Here is a 20,632-nt window from a genome sequence, read left to right as displayed (position 1 = left end):
TTCATTAGGGGGAAAGACAAGATTAACCTGTGCTAGGCTGTAATGCTAAAAGTTCCTCTGGTTAATTTTAAAATATTGTATTCATACTTGCAGAAAGTCATTCTTATACACTACCTCAATATTTAATACAATCACCACACCTAAATATAAAGGCTGGAATGAAAGGTATATCTTTCAAAAATTAAAAATGAAGAGAATCATTTGCTTTTCGTATAGTTATAACAGGTAATAAATTTTGTGATGTGTAATCAGCTGTGTCAAATGACTCTACCTTCTTTACAACTTTTCTAGCACTAACCCCTCAACTGTGTATAGCATTTTGGAAATTCCAATCCATGATGTACACTGTACGTTCCGGAAGTGTCGCATGAAATATTGCAAACTTTTTGGTCATTCTTCGCGCCTACTGCATGCTTAAGCTTGATGAGTGGGTCGCAAATTGTCTGTACAGAGTGTAAACTTTGTATGACTAAAATGTTCTCATGTTTGGTTAGGTATATATGGGTCAAAACTCATGATGAAAACATGATTTTTTTTTTTTTTTAACTGGTTTTTCCACACCACGGACATAAGAAATCTTTAGGGCCAACACAGCCTGCGGGTTAAGGACTGACTGATTTTTACATTCGCTTTCTTTTTTTTCCTCTATGAAATACTGAAATGGCTCATAATAAGTCTGAGACCCTTTCTGTCAATATTTCACCATAGCTAATCCAGAGATGCCTCCGTATGTATAAAGTAATATACTGCAAGATAACAGAGAGCTTAATTTTCAACTGAAATTGTAATTTTAATAGAGGAACTTTCATAACTCCCTATATTTTCACCTGACCCAAATTACCATATACCAGTAACATTTTTAATGATCATTCATCTGATATATAAAATAGTTTTATCAATAATGCATCCCAGTCACTTAGTAACATACCTGTATATTAACAAATTCCCAAAGAAAAAATTAAATATGAACACCAAGAAAGCTCACTGGGCACCATATGAAGATGCTCTGGTCATTACCTATGTAATTTCTGCTTTGAAGAATCAATGATAAAGTTATCTAAATTATACTAAAGATGCATAAAACTAATTATATGTCAATAATACTGCTCTGTGGTTCCGTAAAATGTGACCAGGCTGAGTATAAAAACTGGTGTGCAGTTCACTCACAGATTTTTGAACTGTAGGCTACTTCATCACCAAACAAATAAGTTTTCCCTTCCCAGGATGATGATAACTTTAGTCAACCTATCTTAACCTAAAATAAAAGCCCATCCTACCTGAACCTAACCTAACATTACCTAACTCAGACTCTCCTGGAAAAGTAAGCCTGCCCAACTCGGTTACAGTTTGGAAACATGCAGTTCAGTCAGGCTGCTTGGGCACCACACTGACATACTCTGCCAACACGTCCCCAAGCTCACACGCTGCCTCCACCACACCACCACTGCTGCCAACAACAAGGTCTTCATCTGCAAATGGAAATACAATCAACATCTTTGTCACCATTCCAGCCTCTCTTTCCCACCCAGGGATGGGGTTAGACATGGTCCAATGAGCAAGAAAAAGCCTACTACAGAGAGAACTTGAAAATAAATTAACCACACATTCAAGCCACTCACCAGTTAAGCTATTAAAATTTCACTCCACATTAACGAAACAATTACATTAATCCTTATACTCTGAATGGTATTTCTAAAAGACTTAAGTATAAGTGAATCTTTGGTATGGTTTAGGAGCAAAAAGTATAAACTAAGGAAATGGAATTATCTGAATGTGCATGGAGTCTGTCTCTCCATGTAACTCTGACAAATGTGGAAGAGAAAGAGCATTGTGGTGTGGAAATGACAAAAAGTGGAAGTGAAAGAGCATTGTGGTGTGGAAATGACAAAAAGTGGAAGTGAAAGAGCATTGTGGTGTGGAAATGGATGTGATAGAAGCATTAAGAGAAATACATCGAGGTGGTCTGATTATATGGAGAGACTAACGAGGGGAGTGTATATGACTCAGGTGGAGGGAGGGAAACCAAGGATGAGATAGAGTAGTGAGGTATATGAGAGAGAGGGATGTAAGCTGGGGGAATGGCAGTGAAATGGCAGGGAACAGAGCAACATGGAGGTGATTTGTTTGTGACCACCTCTTACAGGATTAAAGCATCTGGCTACAGACAGATAGATACTGTAGCATGGAGTGCATAGAGTGGATAGGATGATGTAAAGTAAGGAAGTCTGCTGAACACAGCAGCAGAGAGAATGCTTAGCTGGTAGTGAAATGGGTATACAGTAAGTGATTTCAACTTTTACTATTCCACCTCCATCAGCATGGGAATATTCCAACATCAGCATTAAAAATAACCACAGTGTGTGCCTGAACAACTTCCATAAGTAATGTACAACTCCACACTTTTCATCCTCCAGCAAATCTGCATTTCTGTCCGACAGGTTACCATAAAAATACTATCTCCCTTACTTCTACTACAAAATCTGACTACTTGTCACTCCCACCTACATCTCTTGAGTCCATTGGTGTGAGGATAATTTTAGACAAAGAGATATGATGCACTTCTGTTTCCATCCTATCCCATGACCATTATCAACAATTCTACCACTGTTTGAGCTCAATACAGTACTTGTCAAATTCGCTGTGTAACTACAAAATACTTAACTTCTATATCAATTTCCTTATCAATCACATTAATAGAAAATGATATACACTTTTCCCCAAGCATCCAAAGCAGATTCACTATACAGTCTATCATTCTTGACCATTCTGCATATATCCATCTTGAATCTGGGCACCATGCAACAATGATACTCACTTTCTGATTCTGTTGCAGGAAACATCTGATCCAACTGCCGTAATATGTTCTCCAATTCTTCCTTGACATCTGCTGCTGTTGTCTCTTTAGCTTTCTTTTGAAGCAAGTCATTTGACACACTTTCTGTTGAGGCCACAGAAGTGCCCACAGATGTTAGATCACTAAAGTTGACCTCCGTAAAACTGGGAAGTCTTGAACCTTGAGAAGCTAATTTAGGAATATCTGAAACGAAAATAAATTCTATCATGTCGTTAATTTCACAGAACGGTATATTATCACACAGTTTTATCCTGCATTAATATATAACTGGGGAAAGGGAAGAAGGAGTACTACCAATACACATGATGAACTGGAAGGGAATAGTGCAAAAAGAGAACAAAATGTGTTGGGAGTGTAATCAAACTAACCAAGAGGTGTTTGAAGGGTTGGTGGGTCTGAAGGGGCAGCAGTCTTTTGGCAAAGGGTGAAGGGTGTCCTTTTTCTCTCATCATTTATGTCAGACTTGTAGGGAGTTCCATTTGGATTTTCAACCTGGTATAAAATAAAATAAATAAATAACATGACATTGATAGAATAGATAATTAAATAAAATTATTGCAGCATCGTTAAAAATACATTACTGAAAGACATGAATAATGCATTTGTCTACATAACAGCACTTCTAACTTTTACTGTAATTCATAGAGCTCAGACAAAAATCATCGCAATGATCATCACTAAGGGCTGGCAAAAGGTAGTCTGAGAATAACAAGAATATTTCATTCATTTATTCATTATCTAATCCAGTGTTGCCCCATGAGGAGTGCAGAAGTCCAGGGCTAAGCAAGTTGGTCCTGACATTTAAGATGTGAGTGACTGGCCTCACTCATCCCTGAGTGACACTGTGTCAGCAATAAACCCCAATCATCCCTTGGATATAAACCTGCACCAGATCAATCTGACCGGAGTGCCTTAATTACTCACTAAATCAAAAGTCTTACTGCAGGAAATATTTTCAATACATGGTACAAATTGTGATGTCCACATACCTGTTAACAGTAATACTAAAGGATATGCAATCAACACAATGTTCAACAAAACTGCCACTGTTACTGTGACCCAGGATCGTCCCCCCCCCCCCCCGGCCCGACTCTGGGCATAGGCTTCACAGCCTGCTACCAAGGCCCAGCAGTCCTCCCACATACCATACACCTCCACATGTCACCATGTAACGTCTGCACGTTAACCCTGCTGAGTGCCCTTCTCCTGCACTCTGTCATCGTCCTTTCAGGGGACAGGGAGGGCATCACTGAGGGACATTTGTATAACCAGGACATCTGTAATCTGGTGTATGGACTTTTTTTTTTTTTTACTTGTTTTTCCTTCCTCTGTTCTGTTTATATATATATATAAAACAGCAAGGATATAACAGCACCACTGCATGAAGCATCATGCTTATGCACCGCAACAAAATTAACCAGCACATAGACTACTGGTATAAACAATTTATAATGACAAATACGTATTACAGAGATTCACTGTGATAAACGCTAGACTGAAATATGACTCACCAGATGGTTCTCCTTATTATCAAGTACAGCTGTGTCATCTGGTGAAGGTCGTGAAGTGATAGGTGAGAGGTTAAGGAGGAGGCCACGGTCGCCAACAATGGGTGTACTCTCCAGCCGTGCCAGCCCTCGCACCCTGTCTACAGCACTTCCCTGTATGTCACCACCACCTCCAACACCACCCCCACCTGCCACACTCGACTTCGGCTGGAAATTCTGCGGTGGTGGTGGTGAGGGGAGGGGGGGGGTTGGGGACAGTTTTTTCATTATATCAAATTATCAAACTGCAGTAAGTTACAAAATAACCTTATACTGATTTTGTGTTTATGTCTTAAGTTACCACCATCTCCAATGCTTTGCTCCCTCCTAGGAACACTCCAACAGAGAATGACCATGACAGACTTGCCTTCAGGTCACTTACCATATTCTTCACATACCTCTCACTCAGACATCATACAGTACTTCAGTATCTTGGAGTTCTTAATCCCTGACACTCCAATGTATTTGTTGTGACAAACAGTGCTTTATTCTACATGTGTACAACACATAAGTATAATTTTCTACAGCAATTAAAAACAAGACTGCTCTAATATCAATCCATCCATCCATCATCCAATCCTACATTGCCCCATGAGGAGCGTAGGAGCCCAGGGCTAGGCAGTTGGTCCCGACATTTAAGATGAGAGTGACCAACCTCACTCATCCCTGAGTGGCATTACATGAGCAATCAACCCCAACCACCCCTTGGATATAAACCTTCACCGGCTCAATCTGACTGAAGCGCAATAATTACCCACTAAATCACCAGGTGCCAAAATTTGGTTATATGGTTACCACCCAGCATAGTACCGGTAAATGGTTTCCTGGTGTACAGGAAACCATTTGGCTTGTCACTCAGTGTAGAGTCACCCACAGGCAGAAGGAAGAGGAAAGAAAGACTGAAGAGGGAGTGTAAAGTTACCCGTAGGCAGAAGGACAAGGAACGAATGAAGGAAAGGAAGACAGAGGAGGATGGAAGGAAAGAAGGATGGAGGAGAGGAAACTTAATATAATTGACAATTACCTAAATAAAAAATAATATCAAGATCCATTCATTCACAGATTCCTTGACACACTGTACAATCAACTGATGCTCACAGGCAGGAAGAAAGACAGATGGAGCGAGACTTCCCAAGTTAACCCATCGTTTACATGAAGCACAACGAATACCTGCACCAGTTAACTCTCTCATAAAGATCAGGAAAGGGCTGCTTATGGACAGAACAGTGTGGCATATCCAAAATATAATTTGGGAAGCATTCAGGCAGTGTTTAGAAGTGTCCAGTGTAACAGCAACAGTACCCATGACACAGTAATGAGTAAAATGTGTGATGCAAGAAGACATACCAGTACATACCTCAAGGATGGCTTTTAGTTTGTTAATCTGTGTCTGAAGCTGCTGAATGTGTTGTTCCACCAGTTTATCTGGCACCCCAGCACAGCTGCCACCTTCCTCCAGTTGTCTGCAGTTATAACAATGTTATAACTATTATTTAGTCATTATCATTAGTATTTATTGCAGCAGCATCACTAGTTACCGTCACCATGTGTCACTCCAGTTCAGTCCTTAACCCCTTCGTTACCGCATCCCCCCCTCCCCTGCTCAGCTACCCCCCTTGCCAAACCGAATTTCCCCCAGGCGTGGCTCTTTCGTGGGGTAGTATTTATTTTATCATTACATCATTTCTATTTGCTTTATATTGCTTATTTTTGTATTGGTAAGTAGATATTGACCACGAGATGTGTTTATGATATGTTAAAATAATGTACATGACAATATTACATGTCTAACCAACTGATTTAGTAAACATACAATATACAGATAAATATAGTAGATAGAGATATAAATCAATGATTAGGGAGGAGAATAATGTTTGTATTATTTACCTTGTAAGTACGAAGAAGATCCATGAAGAATGAGGTAGAAGACAGGCAGGTCAAAAGTAGGTGGGGGTGGGGTGATGTGCTTCAAGGCCAAACTGATACCAGATTCAGTATCACTTTCCCCACTACTACCGCTCACTTCACCGTCATTCTCGGGCATGTACTCCTAATCAGAGTCGCTCACAGTTATGTCAGATTGTGTTTCGTTATCATCAGACACTTCTAAGTCACTATCCAAGTCAGATTCATTGCCATAGGACGCCATGGCACAGAAGTAAATCCAAAAGCACTGACACGTTCGGCTGCTTGAAAAACACTACGGCGTGCTCCCACACACTTTCCCACGGTACGGTACCACCACTGTTGCTAAGCTAGCGACACTCCCCTTACCAAGAAGCATTAGCTAGCTATATTATATCACGTGTTATAGGGCATTATATATACCAAATTCAAAATATATAGGGTACAATAACCTACACAACATTTCTGAGTTATTTTCATAAAACTATGCCCCATGACAGGGGCATGGCAGGGGCTATGGAAGGGAAGTGCGGCATCAGTGACAAAATTGCCATATGTCATCACACATGGGATCACAAAGCACCCAAACCGAGGAAGAGGAAGCCCAATAGGCCCCTATAATGATCATAAGTACCCTAGAACTCACAATCGTATTCGGTTCCGCTGCCGACATTTCATTTTGAGTACGGGAGTACACCTTTCGGAAATTCGGTAAAGAAGGGGTTAAGCACCAAAGTAACACAGCTTTCAACACACAGCTGCCATAAAGGTGCAATTCCAAACATTATTATTATTATTATTTTTTTTTTGTTAATAGTTACTACTACTCTTAATGCTGTTCATCAGGGTAATGGAATGTGCAGTGCCCAGACATTCATTCAATCTCTGAAACTGAGGTGTCCATCAGCAGTACCTGTGTCCATCCTGAAGGTGCATGATGACAGAGTGTATTTGGTGGCGTGGTGATGTGGGAAGGATGGTGGGTTCATGAACCTGGCCTGCCTCCCCATGCTCCCCCGGGCCGCCCTCACTTCCACCCTGACTGTCCTGGGAGGTGTTGAGGATGGTGCGGGAAAAGAGTTCCTGTTCACCATTGTCATCATCCTCGTCACCGCTACTCTCACTCCACGACATGCTGGCTCCTCCACTGCCACCTACATTTCTCCTATGATAGCAAATACAGTATTACGGTATGCCACCAAGTAACCCAGTACAATCCAGTAACATACTGTATTTATAAGTGCATTCTTGCAACCTTCATATGATTTTATTCAGATTAGGGACAGAAATGTATTTTGAAGAAACTACTTGTAAAGATGCAATAATAAAAGGGGGGGGAGGGGGGCAGAGGGGTTCCAACTCATGTCACATGCTGTACCATACTGTATATATCGAGTATACCCTTAGCAAATTCTCATTCTCTTGTCCATAATGATTCTCTCTATTAGCTACACCATCTAAGAAGCATGGATGACTCCAATGATCTTCAATTTACTAGTGTCTGCTTTATGGTTTCAGATGTCTAGGTCTGTGGCCTTTGATCAATTCTTGTTTGGCGTACCTCTATAAAGGATTCATGGTGAATTAGTAACAGAATGGATAGCCTCTTAAACAATCAGACTTCCACACATTGTGTCTAGATGTATGTAGAAGTGTGTAGATTTCAGGATAGGGTCATTTGTAAATAGCAGAAATTTACAATGCTAGAGACTACAATATCTCTATGCATCAAAAGGCAAGTACAGTACTCACACTTCACTAGCTGGGTTTGGGGTAGATGGTATAGCCAAGTACCTCTGTTTGCTGCCACTGCCTCCCTTGAAACGATGCTTCAGAATCTTCATCAGGGCTCGGCGCCATTCTTTACTGTTTGTCTGGTAGAAATGTAATAACATTCGTTAGGCCATATCAGCAAAGAATAATGACATCACATTAATACAGTATAAAATTAAAAATCTCCATTAATCAACATAAGATTTATGAAAATACGCGAGTCATGAAATACTCAGTAACAAACCTCAACTACCCCTCACATAATCCCTCAGGCAAAATCCAGTTGTAGCATCTTAATTTACTACACCAGACAACCAGGCATCAATTTACATTATCAATGAGTATAAAGTTGATGTTATTCTATCATGTTAAACAATACCAGGGATGCAGGCTGATCTCCTATTCTTAAATGTTCAAAACTCTGGTACTGGTATCCTAAACTCAGGCACCAGCACTCCAAAGAAGGCTGTATAGGCTTGACTGTTTTACTGTTTACTCAAGACAATTATAGCCTACATCAGCCTTGTGGAATGCAGCAGATCATACCTCATGACAATACTCCTGGATCGGGTGTGAGAGTTTGTGGTGACGTGATGTACGAGCGTGGAGGAAGCAGTCCTGGCACAAGTTGTAGCCCAAGCATCGTAGGCACTGGTACCTTAACCCAATTATTGGACGCTGCTTACATACTCCACACTTCACATCATGACACACTACAAAAGAATACAAAGAATACATACCAGTATAGCTTAATATTCTGACATGAAACTAAAGGAGATCTCTGTAGCATCATTCCAGGCCCACTTCCTATAGTGCAATGATTCTGTTCCAATATATTGGGGGTGCTGGATGCCTATCATGAAGAACTGAGCTTTTTATCAGTTTGTTCATAACCCCACTCTATAAAGGAGTTAATATTCTTCGACCATCCCTGACATCAAACATGCACGTAGCACAGAACACTGCTCAAAGTAAATGACACCTCTATAATATACAAATGCAGATACATCCACAATATTCTAGCAAATACATGAGCTTCCACACTAATATACACTAAACAGAGTGGGGCAGCAAAATAGCAATTACTAACCCAGTTCAGCAGCTGTGAGTCTATATAGTGTTGTCCACCACACCAGTGTTTGTGGTTCCTGTAGCAACCACCCCAGAAGTGCTTCCTCTCCCACACCAACCTCACCTGACACCTGCAAGGAACATTTTTCTTTTTTTTTTATGAAAAAAAGGCAAATACTAAAAGCCTGGGGGGAAAAAAAAAAAAAAAAAAAAAAAAAATGCTTTTCCCAGGAAAAACTGAACAAGAGACCCCTAAATTTGGATTCAATCATTTTGAGATCCCTGGACACTCTGCATTTACATCAATGTCTGCAGGGAATCAGCTATACAATACTTTTGTTCACCCATCATTCAACCCTTCAATCAATACTTACACCACACTTCAGACAAGGGTGAGCTGATACATTCTTCAGGCATACTTGAGGCCATTTGCATTCTGCATATGGATAGGAGTTGGTAATGAAAAGCAAACTTGCCAGGTATGTTAAAATGCCACTGGTACAAAGCAGAAATGCTGTACAGTGCAGTAAAGTACCCTTAATACTATCAGCGTTTAAAGGAATATTTCAATATTTTCTATCAGAATATTTCAATATTTTCTATCAGATTAATGAGACTTTCAGCAAATTTACTTAAAACATGTTTAGTGAGTTTACTTAACACAGCACAGGAAAAACAAAGAAATATCACCTAACCCACCTCTTTAAAACAACTCTCCACCGCAGCTGCCACTAACGACATACCAAACGAGGGTTGCTCTGACAGCAGTTCAGGGATGCGGGCCAGATCTCTGAGCAATGCTGCAAGCCTCCGCCTGAATACAGTACAAGAAATATGCTCTTATTTCAGGACAATGCAACTAAGATGAAGAGGGAGAACAGGGGTATCACATGTGTGCAGTGTGTGAAGAATGATGAAAAAAGGGTAGTGGTGAACAGTGGGGATATTAAAGATGCAAGGAAAGCATTACAGCCAGTTGTTGAGTGAGGAGTTTGACTGAGACGGGGATAATTTGGAGCCTGCAGATCCAGTGTTTGGCCCTTGGCCTTTGATTGACGCTGCTACTGTGAGTGGGGCAGTAGGCAGAATGCAGGTGGGGAAACCAACAGGTGTGTCTGGGTTGACTGCTGAAATGTTGCAAACCTCGGAGCTGTAAGAGTGACATTAGTCACTGACCTGATAAATATGATTATATATGAGTGTGTTGTCCCAGATGATTGGTTGAAGAGTGTGCACAAGGGGAAGGGTGATATCCTGGAAAGAGGAAATTATAGAGGCATAAAACTTTTAGACCACATAATGAAGGTAATGGAGAGAGTTCTAGAAGGTATGATTAGAGAAAGAGTGAATACTGATGAGATGCAGTTTGGGTTTATGTCATGCAAAGGGACCACTGATGCCATATTCATTGTTCAACAGCTTCAGGAAAAATATATGGGAAAGAAATGGGGACAGTACTTTGTTTTTGTTGATTTGGAGAAGACCTTTGACAGGGCCACTAGAGAGGTAATGAAGTGGGCAATGAGAAAGCTTAGGAACAAGGAGTGGCTGGTTAGGGTGGTTATGGCCATGTATGTGGATGCTCGTGCTCTGGCAAGGGTGAATCGAGATTCGAGTGATGAGTTTTCCATGAAAGTTGGTGTGCACCAGGGGTCAGTTTTAAGCACCTTGTTGTTTATCATGGTACTTGAAGTCCTCTCACAAGACTTCAGAAATGGAATCCCATGGGAGGTGTATGCTGATGATTTGGTGCTGATTGCATAGAATGAAAGGGAGGTGGAGGAAAGATTTAGGAAGTGGAGATGATATGGGGCACAAGGGCTTAAGAGTAAATGCAGATAAGACAAAAGTGATGGTATCCAGGGCTGGTGACAGTACTGTCAAAGAAGAGGGAGAGTGGCCATGTGCGATTTGCCACAAGGGTGTGTGAAGTAATTCCATCTTGTGCAGTGTCTGTGATAAGTAAATGCATAAGAGATGTAGTAGTATTAAAGGTACACTGTGAGATAATGCTGATTTCATGTGTGTGGTGTGTTGGGGAGAGCAGGTGGAGATTGTCAGGCGTGAAAGGATTATTGCTGGTGAGTCTCTTGAATGTTTGGAAGAGTTTTGTTATTTGGGAGACATGTTATGTGCTGCAGGTTGGGATGGAGCTAGCTCTGTGGCCAGAGCGAGGAGTGGTTGGAACTTGGAAGAAGTTCAGGGAGCTGTTGCCTCTCCTGACAATGAGAGGGCTCTCCCTCCGAGGTAAGGGATCTTTATATGCAGCATGTGTTATGAGTGTAATGCCGTATGGTACTGAGACCTGGGCAGTAAAGGAAGAGGAGATTCACAGGCTCAAACATAAAGAAATGACAATGATTAGGTGGATGTGCAGTGCATCCCTGAGTGCGAGGCCTAGGGGGGCTAGGTTTACGATGGAAGAGTTGAGGGGTAGGTTGGGACTGGAGTGTATTGGCGTTGTGATGAGGAGACGTAGATTGAGATGGTTTGGGCATGTAGAAGTGTTAATGTTGGGAGTAGGGTTGCAAGAGGTAGACCAAAAAAGACATTGGACGAGGTCATCGAGTGTGACCTCAGGGAAAAGAGACTGAATAGGGAAGCTGCCACAGATCGAGCAGCACGGTCAGCCGCCATTAGGTGACCAAGGCCGATGCATGCAAGCCTGTTGGAGCCTTCAAAAATGAAAAGAACAAAATGAAATGAAACACACTATTACGTTCTCACATTTGAAGTGACTGGGGTCAAAACTTTGTAAAATATATATATATACAATATACATATATATATGTTTACTGCTCACGTAATGCCACGCAGGGATTAGTGAGGCTGGTCACTCTCATCTTAAATGTCAGGACCAACTTGCCTAGCCCCAGGCTCCTACGCTCCTCATGGGGAAACACTGGGTTAGATAATATATATATATATATATATATATATATATATATATATATATACTATATACCACATCAAATACGATAAGGTATGGTTTGTGAAGAATATTAGCTAAACACACGTAATATTATACTGTACAGTACTTAATTTCCACACCGTACTTATATTTTGGACTCAAAGGATGATGATTTTTTTTTTTTTTTAATCCAGTTTCTATGATCCTTTACATTTTTAAACTCTGTATTCTGGCAAAGTTTTAAAGTAATCAACACCTAAGACAATGAAGATTAAAAAAAAATTGTACTGGATCCCAAAATAACCCCTATCACGATGCAGGCATAACAATAAAACACAGATAACGACAAGACAGCCTAGTATAATCTGGAATGAAACAATTTACCAATTTTATGCATGTGAATAGAGACCATTATTTTTGTTGTCACTATTGGCTATCCTCTTCACCATGCTCACACCCAATACTAATGTAAGTACACCAAGAACTACTTTAAAACAGCTTAAAGTCTGCAGGCAGAAGACAATGTGTGAATTACCCACTTGGTGCAGCAGTTGTTGTGGTCAGCCAGCTGACTGAAGAGGTAGCGGTATTTCTCCTGGAGGCGGCCCCCACACAGCACCACCAGCAGCACCTTACACCCCAGCACCTCCACCATCCCACTCCGACCCCTGCACCACAACATGTTACTCTCTCACATTAACATGGTAGGAACTTGGGATGCACCAATAACCATCATCCCTCTCACCAGAGTACCACTACAGTCTACCAACAGTGTCTTACTCATTAACAGTACATGCTAGTACAAACATTAACCCTTTTCAGTAAAGTACAATATACAGCATGTCTTTCATTTTATAATGGCTACCATCAGACAATTTTTTTCATTTAGGGGAAACCTTTCAGACTGATGGTCTGTATCTATCTTCATCTATTCTTTCCATAAAGAGATATCTCTGGCTGATGGAGCTAACAATGAACAGCCTAGGAATGTACAAAAAATATATATATATAGTACTTACTTTACTCACCCTGAGCACAGCACAAAGTAATAAAAGAGAAAACTGATTTAAGACATCTGTAAAAGGTTATATGATGTGATTTATCAGTTAGGCAATGATGAAATATACTACCAACAGGAAATTATTAGACATGACAAGGCAATGAAGTTAACTGATCATCTGTGACACCAGCAAGCAAACACAGCTGCCTGGCACTCGTGTAAACTAAAATGCTAAAATAGTTTATGCATTTAACCACTTAACATTAAATGGACACCAGTTCAACCAGCTAATATCAGTGTTGCTAAGTTCCCTCTCCAAAATCCGATGATGGACATGGCAACAACTGCTCATGAAATTTTTCTGTTTCCCCCTGTTTTGTCATTCATAATCCTTCCAAATTCTCTCACACTAACTACTGTATTGTTTTTAATGTTCACTCCATGCTATATTACCTCATTAAGATGATCTTTCCTAGTTTCTAACTGCACCTTGCAAAGTAGCTCCCTCCTCAAATCTAAAGCTCTTCCCCCTCCTTAACTTCACACATATACTAACTATTAAAAGAATTTTTGTAACAACTGTGTTGTAACAGGAGGGATGCTGGGAAGTGAATGAAGTGGAAGTTCTGCCTCTTTTCATTGTTTCCAAAGAGCTCAAAATCTTCCTATGGATCTTTCCTTGTAAATTTTGGAAAATGGGATGTGATAATGATTATCATCTACAGTAGCTACTGTATTGTATTTTTCAGAAGATGGCAACAGGAACACAGCTCACAGGTCATATATATTCAAGAGGAGGTTGACTGTGAGCTGGGTGGCCAGAGCAACTTGAATATGGCGATGCTTGTAGGTTGAGCGCAATATCTTGAGAATGACCTGCTCTATCTGCTTCACCTCCACCAGGTCATTGTTCTCAGCTGTACGAAGACCTGCACTGTCAAAGGCCGATGCCACACACTGCAGAGACACTTCATGCACTGAAAGACAAAGGGGATGCCAGAAGTTTAGGTGAATTTAATGGCACAGTACTTGCAACTGGTAAGGTAATAATACAACCATGTACAGTACTAGATAAAGAGCCTTCATGCTAGTTTAACAAGTTTAATACAATACTGAGGATATTTTAGAATGTTGAAGCCAATTGATTCTTCCCTGAAATCCTTCTATCTGACAAGGCTATTGGTGACATGGGATCTCAAGTAACCTATATAAACATATTCACTAAACACAGATGGATAAGTTTATAGAAACCAAAATCACAGGGTAAAAAGATAAAGTATATTTGACAACAGGCACAAATATGTCCAAGGAAAGAGACTGAGAAATATAAAAAGTATATGTTATCATGCCCAAATATGTATGAGAATGGCTATTGAATGGCACTGGAACTACAAGATATATATTGCACAAGCACAGCAAAGAATTAGTCAGGCACAAAACAATAACACCTACACTTGAGTCTGGTCTGGAGCCTGCGTAGTTTGCATGCAGTGCGGTAGGCAGCATACTTGACTGAGTTGGCTGACTGGATCTCCTCAAATATTCTGATGTACTCTGGGTGGTCCCACTGAGTCACTCCTCGGTTGTGGCTGTAAGAAACGAAGGTCTACCTCACCACAAAATACTATGTCATTCAGAAATTCCAATATGTGCTACAAATTCTTATAATACAGTAATGGCATTCAATTTATATTAACAACTTGTTCTGCAAAAACATCTCTTTTAACACATACAGTCAGATCATAAAACCTAATTGTTTAAACAGGCTACAGTATAATTCAAGAGTGAGCATGCAACACTTCTAAGAAAATGCCTAAAAACAATGCACAACCCATTACATTCACAAATTCAGAACATTAATATATAATCACTCTTTATTTAATGCATGAGTACATGTAAATTAATGTGAATGCTAATATTCTTGGGTAACTGAGCAATATACATGTTAAAAAAATAAAAAGTTCAAATATAAGATTTCTTGTAATTACCGGTAATTTATATTACCCACATTTTTTTTTTAAATCTAATTTAATGAATGGATACAGCCTTCATTAACCCTTCTTTGTATGTCTGGGTGCTCCCTCATGCTAAATGAAACTGTCAGTTCTCTGTATGAGTAGAGTATATGCGATGTACTAAGGCTGAAGAGGCAAAGTTAAATGACCTCAAAAAATGCATGACCTCCGCCCTAACGTAACTCTCGCAGTACTCACTTCACATAGTAGGGAACCCCCGAGGAGGTGCGAGCCATCCCCCAGTCCTCCAGCACATGGCCTGAAAGGGTTATGGAAATGAAGAAAAGACAAAGTGTTGCATCTAATCAAACGAACTGTTCAATACAACTTGCTTTTGAACAGCGGGGGATAAGGACAAGGAAACAATGATCTTCGTTTAAGTTCTAAACCATTATCAAAACTCATATACCACCAGCCTAGTGAATTTCTCAGTTATAATGGTCCTAAACCTACCCTCTAGAGTTTCAACCATCCCTCCCAGGCGGCAGCATTCAACAACCTTCTCCTCAGATCAGCAGGTCGGTTTTGAATAAGGGTGCAGTGTTTATGACGGCAGCTGCTCCCTCGCGTCTCTGTAGTAACTCGAGTGGTCCCGCTATTTATCTCTATATTTAACTGCGGGACGCGGGAAGTTCAAAAGATCGGCCACGGAGAACTGATTTTTATGATTAACTGGATCATTTTATATACCCGTATACTTGTTGTGAATGTTAACTAGCTTATGGAAATGTTCTGAGGAACAAAAACAGAAACGAGGATAAATACGCGCTGCTTCCTAATATTGTATAATATCCTATTGTGGTAGCAACCCATCTTTCCATCATCTATCCTTCATTGCTTCATTAGCCATTTGAGCATAAGAGCTCAGACCTGGGCTAGGGTACAGGAACTGTAAGGCGGGTGACCGGTTGCTCTTCCATGAGTGGCATAAGGTGAGCAATAAGCCCAAACCATCTCTCATATGTAAATCTTATTGGATCACATTGGTTTGGATCACCTTTATCCACTAAGTTTGACCCGTCCACCAGACGCCTGTTTGATTATATGGTTACTGCCTACTGCCCTACGTTATAAAATGATTTTGAGAACCGCAAAAAAAGCATTGGGCTCGTCACTCAGTTCAGAGTTACCTGGAGATGTCACTGCATCAAATGAATGGATGGTAGGTGGAATGGAAACTGATGGATGGAAACAGATGAAATAGCCCCTAATATGAACTCGCCTCATACAGGATCACCCCATCATCAACTTGACATAAGAACTGCCCCAACACCCAGCGTACAGCATACGAACGCTGAATAAAAGTAATTTTTAGTAAGTTAATTATAAAGGTTACATCCAGTCACTTACCAGTTTTAACTGCCAACTACCATCTATAGCCAGGCAAGGACCAGCACTTTGGAAACTGAGGAGTATGATTCCTATCCCAATTATCAACACCTTGAATAATACTGACTCTGCCAAATGCCTCACAACTCTTTGCCTAAAGCCTCTTTTCGTTGACGTGATTCTACAGTGACATGCATGTAAAACAATTACGAAAAAAAAAAAAAAGTTCTTTTTGTGTTATAAGAAAACACTTGTCTCCGAAACTATAGTCGGTTTATATTGATGTGTCACAGATCAAAAACTCCATTCATCTTAGATGAAGACCATGGTTTAGTCAGATTGGGGGATAAATTTAAATTGTTAACAAGGAGACATTCCAACTTCATACCTAAGGCTCATCATATTCTATGCAACCACAACTAAACATTGTAGTTGTGGGAATGACCAAGTTCCTTCAGATGAACGCAAGCTGACTAGAGGAGGAAGGGAGGACACGCCCTCCTGTACGTCCCCTCTTCCCCTTTAAATCGGTTCTTAGCATGGACAAGTGACCCACACAGCTTTGTAAGGCTGTGTGTCTGGGTCAGAATTCTATGGTATGGAATGACACAGGGTTTTGTAAGGCTGTTTGTCTAGGTCAGAACGTCTCCCTCCCTCCTGCCACTCCAATCCGTGCATGTAGCTCAGTGGCAAAGATAGTAATACAACTCTACCCTTTCCATAGCACTCCTTGACTGGGATCGTATTCTAGTGTTAATTTACTGTTACAACCCAGCATTCGAGATGGGGAGATGGAAATTTTAGGCCAAGTTATAACATAAAGAATATAGTAAAAATATGAAAGAAAACTGACACCTGTTGGCAAGTTTCAGAACTAACATTCAGGGGACAGTTGCCGACTCGGGATTTCTGTTTAGCATTTTTTTTTTTTTTTAATTGCGCTTCTCAGACTTCTCTTGTTCAGGCTTCGTTCTCGCCGCCCAAAAGCAGTGCCACAGTAATTCAGCAGTTGGTGTGGTGGAGTGTGGTGACTGTGGTGGTTGTGGTGAAGTAGCTTGTCAGGATGGACACTTCTGCTATAATCATCTTTTTAGCCTCTTTGTGTTGTATGGTACGTTATGGATGTTTGTTTTAGTTTCTGTAACATTTGGTAGTTTCGGTTTGTTTTCATGTGATTGAGCCCTAACCCCTTTTCAGTCGGTCTATAACCAGATGGTAAGATTGAAGGATAAATTTGACTAGTAACCAAGGGGACTCATTCCCGCCTCATAACTAAGAATAATCATATTTCATGTAGCCACAACAGAGTATCAAGTTGAGAATCGCCCAGTTTCCTCGGCTGAAAATAACCCGGCTTAATGCTGTACCTTAATGCTTGTATTAGAGCATTTCTCTCCGAACTGCTAGTCAGCATTAACTTGACTGTTAGATTTTCGGGTAGGGAAAGAATTGGCTTTTAATTAATACGGTAATCTTTAAGGATATAGGACCACCTCGTAAAAAGTTGACAAATTTTTATCTACTTTTTGACTGCTTCTGACTGTAAAGGTGTACAAAGAAAAGCAAAATAAGATGGGTTAGATCAGTGTTTCTTAACCTTTTTCGACCTCGGCACCCCCTGTAATAAGGTCTCAGTCCAGCCGGCACCCCTTTACATCTAGTTACTGGGACTACAGTTGTTACACTACTGCAGGGTTAAAGTTAAGTGAAGTACTGCCTAAAAGTTTGTTTTATAGATTCTAAAAAAAAAAAAAAAAAAAAAAAAAAATCAAGGATGCCAATACAAAGCAAAACCAAAAGAAAAAAATAAGGCAGCATTTTCCAGCACCCCCTTAAATTGATTTCAGCACCCCTGGGGGTGCTAGCACCCCCAGGTTAAGAAAACTGGGTTAGATGGTCCTATGTCTGCTTAAGGATTGCCGTGTTTTCCAGCCATCTATAAAGGTCATTTCAAACAATCGGTGGATGTCTGTGTGGTGTCCGAGTAATTTTGAGTTGGGTGTCGAACCAAGAAGTAAAAAACAGATCAGAAGCAGGGAGGATATTGTAATCACTTTCACAAGACAATTTTCCTCGTTCTTCCCATGACCATACTCCAACAGAGGTGGCTGAGGACTGTGTGGGAGGGCCATATCGACTACCTCTTGGAATACTCATCGGTATTTGATATATTCGCTATTATTGCCTTGCTAAGAAAAAGATAAAGCATGGGAATGATTTTTTTTTTTTTTTTGACAGGTTGGGAGAATTTAGAGTTTGAGTAATGTTCTAAAAATTACATTGATCGCTATAATACCTCCCATAAATTTTCATTATAGTAATCGGCTCAGTGGTATATTCATCCCCCCTCCGTCATGCTCACTCAGCCCCTCCCTCATGCTCACTCCTCGCCTCGTTCTCACTTCCCCGCCTCGTTCTCACTTCCCCGCCATCCCAAACTTGCCTTCCGTCTCCCCTCTCTTCCAGGACCCATATGGGTCCTGCTCCCTTCTACGACGAGGAGTTCTGTGTCCGAACATTTGCGTTATAACCAGATCAAGTAGTTCATTGGTGGTCATGACGGGTGTGTTATCTTCATTGTCTTTGTTTACTTTTTACTTTGACAGTCATGGTGCTCTTGAATAAGGCGATAGGGCAGCGGGAGAGAGGGAGGGGGATCAAAGAGTAATTTGTCTATATTGAACTGCGCTGTAATGAAATGACCTAATGAAACGAACGGGGGGTGGGGGTAAGTACGGTGACGGAATGGGATGGGGAGGGGGGGAGTGCGGTGACGGAAAGAGGAGGGGTGCGGTGACGGGAACAGGGGAGGGGGGGGGGGAAATCAGTTGCGGTGGCGGAAATCTGTGGTGACGAAACAGGCATACCCCTTTCAATTTCCCTTGCTGCGTCTTTGTGATTTTTCACGTAGCTTCTCTTAAAAAATAGTTTTCGTTACTAGTTTAAATAAATAGAAATCAGTTCTATGGCATTTCCCTTGCAGTGGTTGGATATTAGTAAACTTTGGGGTTGAGGGAACGAAGGCCTCCATTTAGGTGTCACTTGGCATAGAAAATGTAAAAAATTGAACGAATCACACACACACACACACACACACACACACACACACACACACACACACACACACACACACACACACACAGCTATCGGCGGGGAAAAAATAAAGTATATGAGTGAGAATGAACTTTTAAATCTTTACTCGTTGATGGCACCCAAAATGTCGTAGTGTAGAACAGGATAGCATTAGAATTTCTAGTATTTGAAAGTTAGAAGCGTCAGAATGCATATTTTATCACATCTTTTCATTTATCTTATACCTTTATTTTACCAGGTTTCATCGATGGAAGCTTGAGTGTTTATTTAGTAACATTTCTAACAGACGAATTTTTTGCCAGGTTTGTGTGAGAGCTGCACACCTGCCCATCGACGACTCTGTTCAGACCTACTTTGACATAGATAATGGCCAGGGGGAGAACGAGGGCAGCGGCGAGATGAGCAGAGAACAAGAGAACAGGGACAAGAACGAGAATGCCATAAACCAGAGCGAGAACAACCCACTGGGAGTGTTCAAAGACCTCTTGGCAATTTCTGGTCGGGACAAAATGGAGAAGGACGCGATAGTGTCTGAGAGCGGGAGGGTGGCTGACGAGGCGGTCAAGGATGCTGTGACTGTGGCGGGGGAGAGTCAGCAGCAGCAGATACAGCAAATGCAACAGCAGATGCAACTGGAACAACTGAAGAGGCAGCAGGAACAGTTAGACAGGGCGCAGGAGCAGATGAAACAGATGGAGCAACTGAAGCAGCTCGAACAGATGAAGCAGTTGGAACAAATGAAGCAGCTAGAACAGATGAAGGAACAGCAGATGAAACAGCTGGAACAAATGAAACACCTGGAGCAAATGAAGCAGCTGCAGCAAATGAAGGAACAGCAGATGAAGCAGTTGGAACAAATGAAGCAATTAGAGCAAATGAAGCAGCTCGAACAGATGAGGGAACAGATGAAGCAACAGGAGCATATGAAGCAGTTGGAGCAGATGAAGAAGCTTGAACAAATGAAACAACTGGAACAAATAAGGCTGAGGGAACAGGAGCAACAGCAGCAGCCGGCGAGGATGGAGGCACAGCAGGAAGCGAGGCTGAGTAAACAAGACCTAATAAGTCTGTTCTACGGCAGTGTTCGTGCAGTTGTCACAATGTTTCCAGGATGCTCACTCACACAGTTTATAA

General features: G+C 41.0%; 1 protein-coding gene across 1 annotated transcript; it reads right to left on the bottom strand.

The window, feature by feature from the left end:
* Positions 1-1,362: 1,362 nt before the first annotated feature.
* On the bottom strand, positions 1,363-15,643 carry LOC145390440 (uncharacterized). The gene is made up of 15 exons (XM_080265372.1): positions 15,530-15,643; positions 15,275-15,335; positions 14,514-14,650; positions 13,837-14,038; positions 12,601-12,729; positions 9,850-9,964; positions 9,170-9,281; positions 8,626-8,792; positions 8,059-8,180; positions 7,220-7,471; positions 5,759-5,864; positions 4,366-4,578; positions 3,223-3,346; positions 2,816-3,037; positions 1,363-1,469 (listed from the first exon to the last, which is right to left on the bottom strand). The coding sequence occupies exons 1-15, from the start codon at positions 15,546-15,548 to the stop codon at positions 1,363-1,365; spliced, it is 2,088 nt and encodes a 695-aa protein (XP_080121498.1). The 5' UTR covers positions 15,549-15,643.
* Between the last annotated feature and the right edge of the window lie 4,989 nt (positions 15,644-20,632).

The sequence above is a fragment of the Coenobita brevimanus genome, chromosome 14 (genome assembly GCF_032717465.1).
Source record: "Coenobita brevimanus isolate Jiangsu-jjx chromosome 14, ASM3271746v2, whole genome shotgun sequence".
Taxonomy (NCBI): Eukaryota; Metazoa; Arthropoda; class Malacostraca; order Decapoda; family Coenobitidae; genus Coenobita; species Coenobita brevimanus.
The sequence above is the reverse complement of the archived record's forward strand: the minus strand, read 5'-3'. Positions and strand labels throughout refer to the sequence as shown.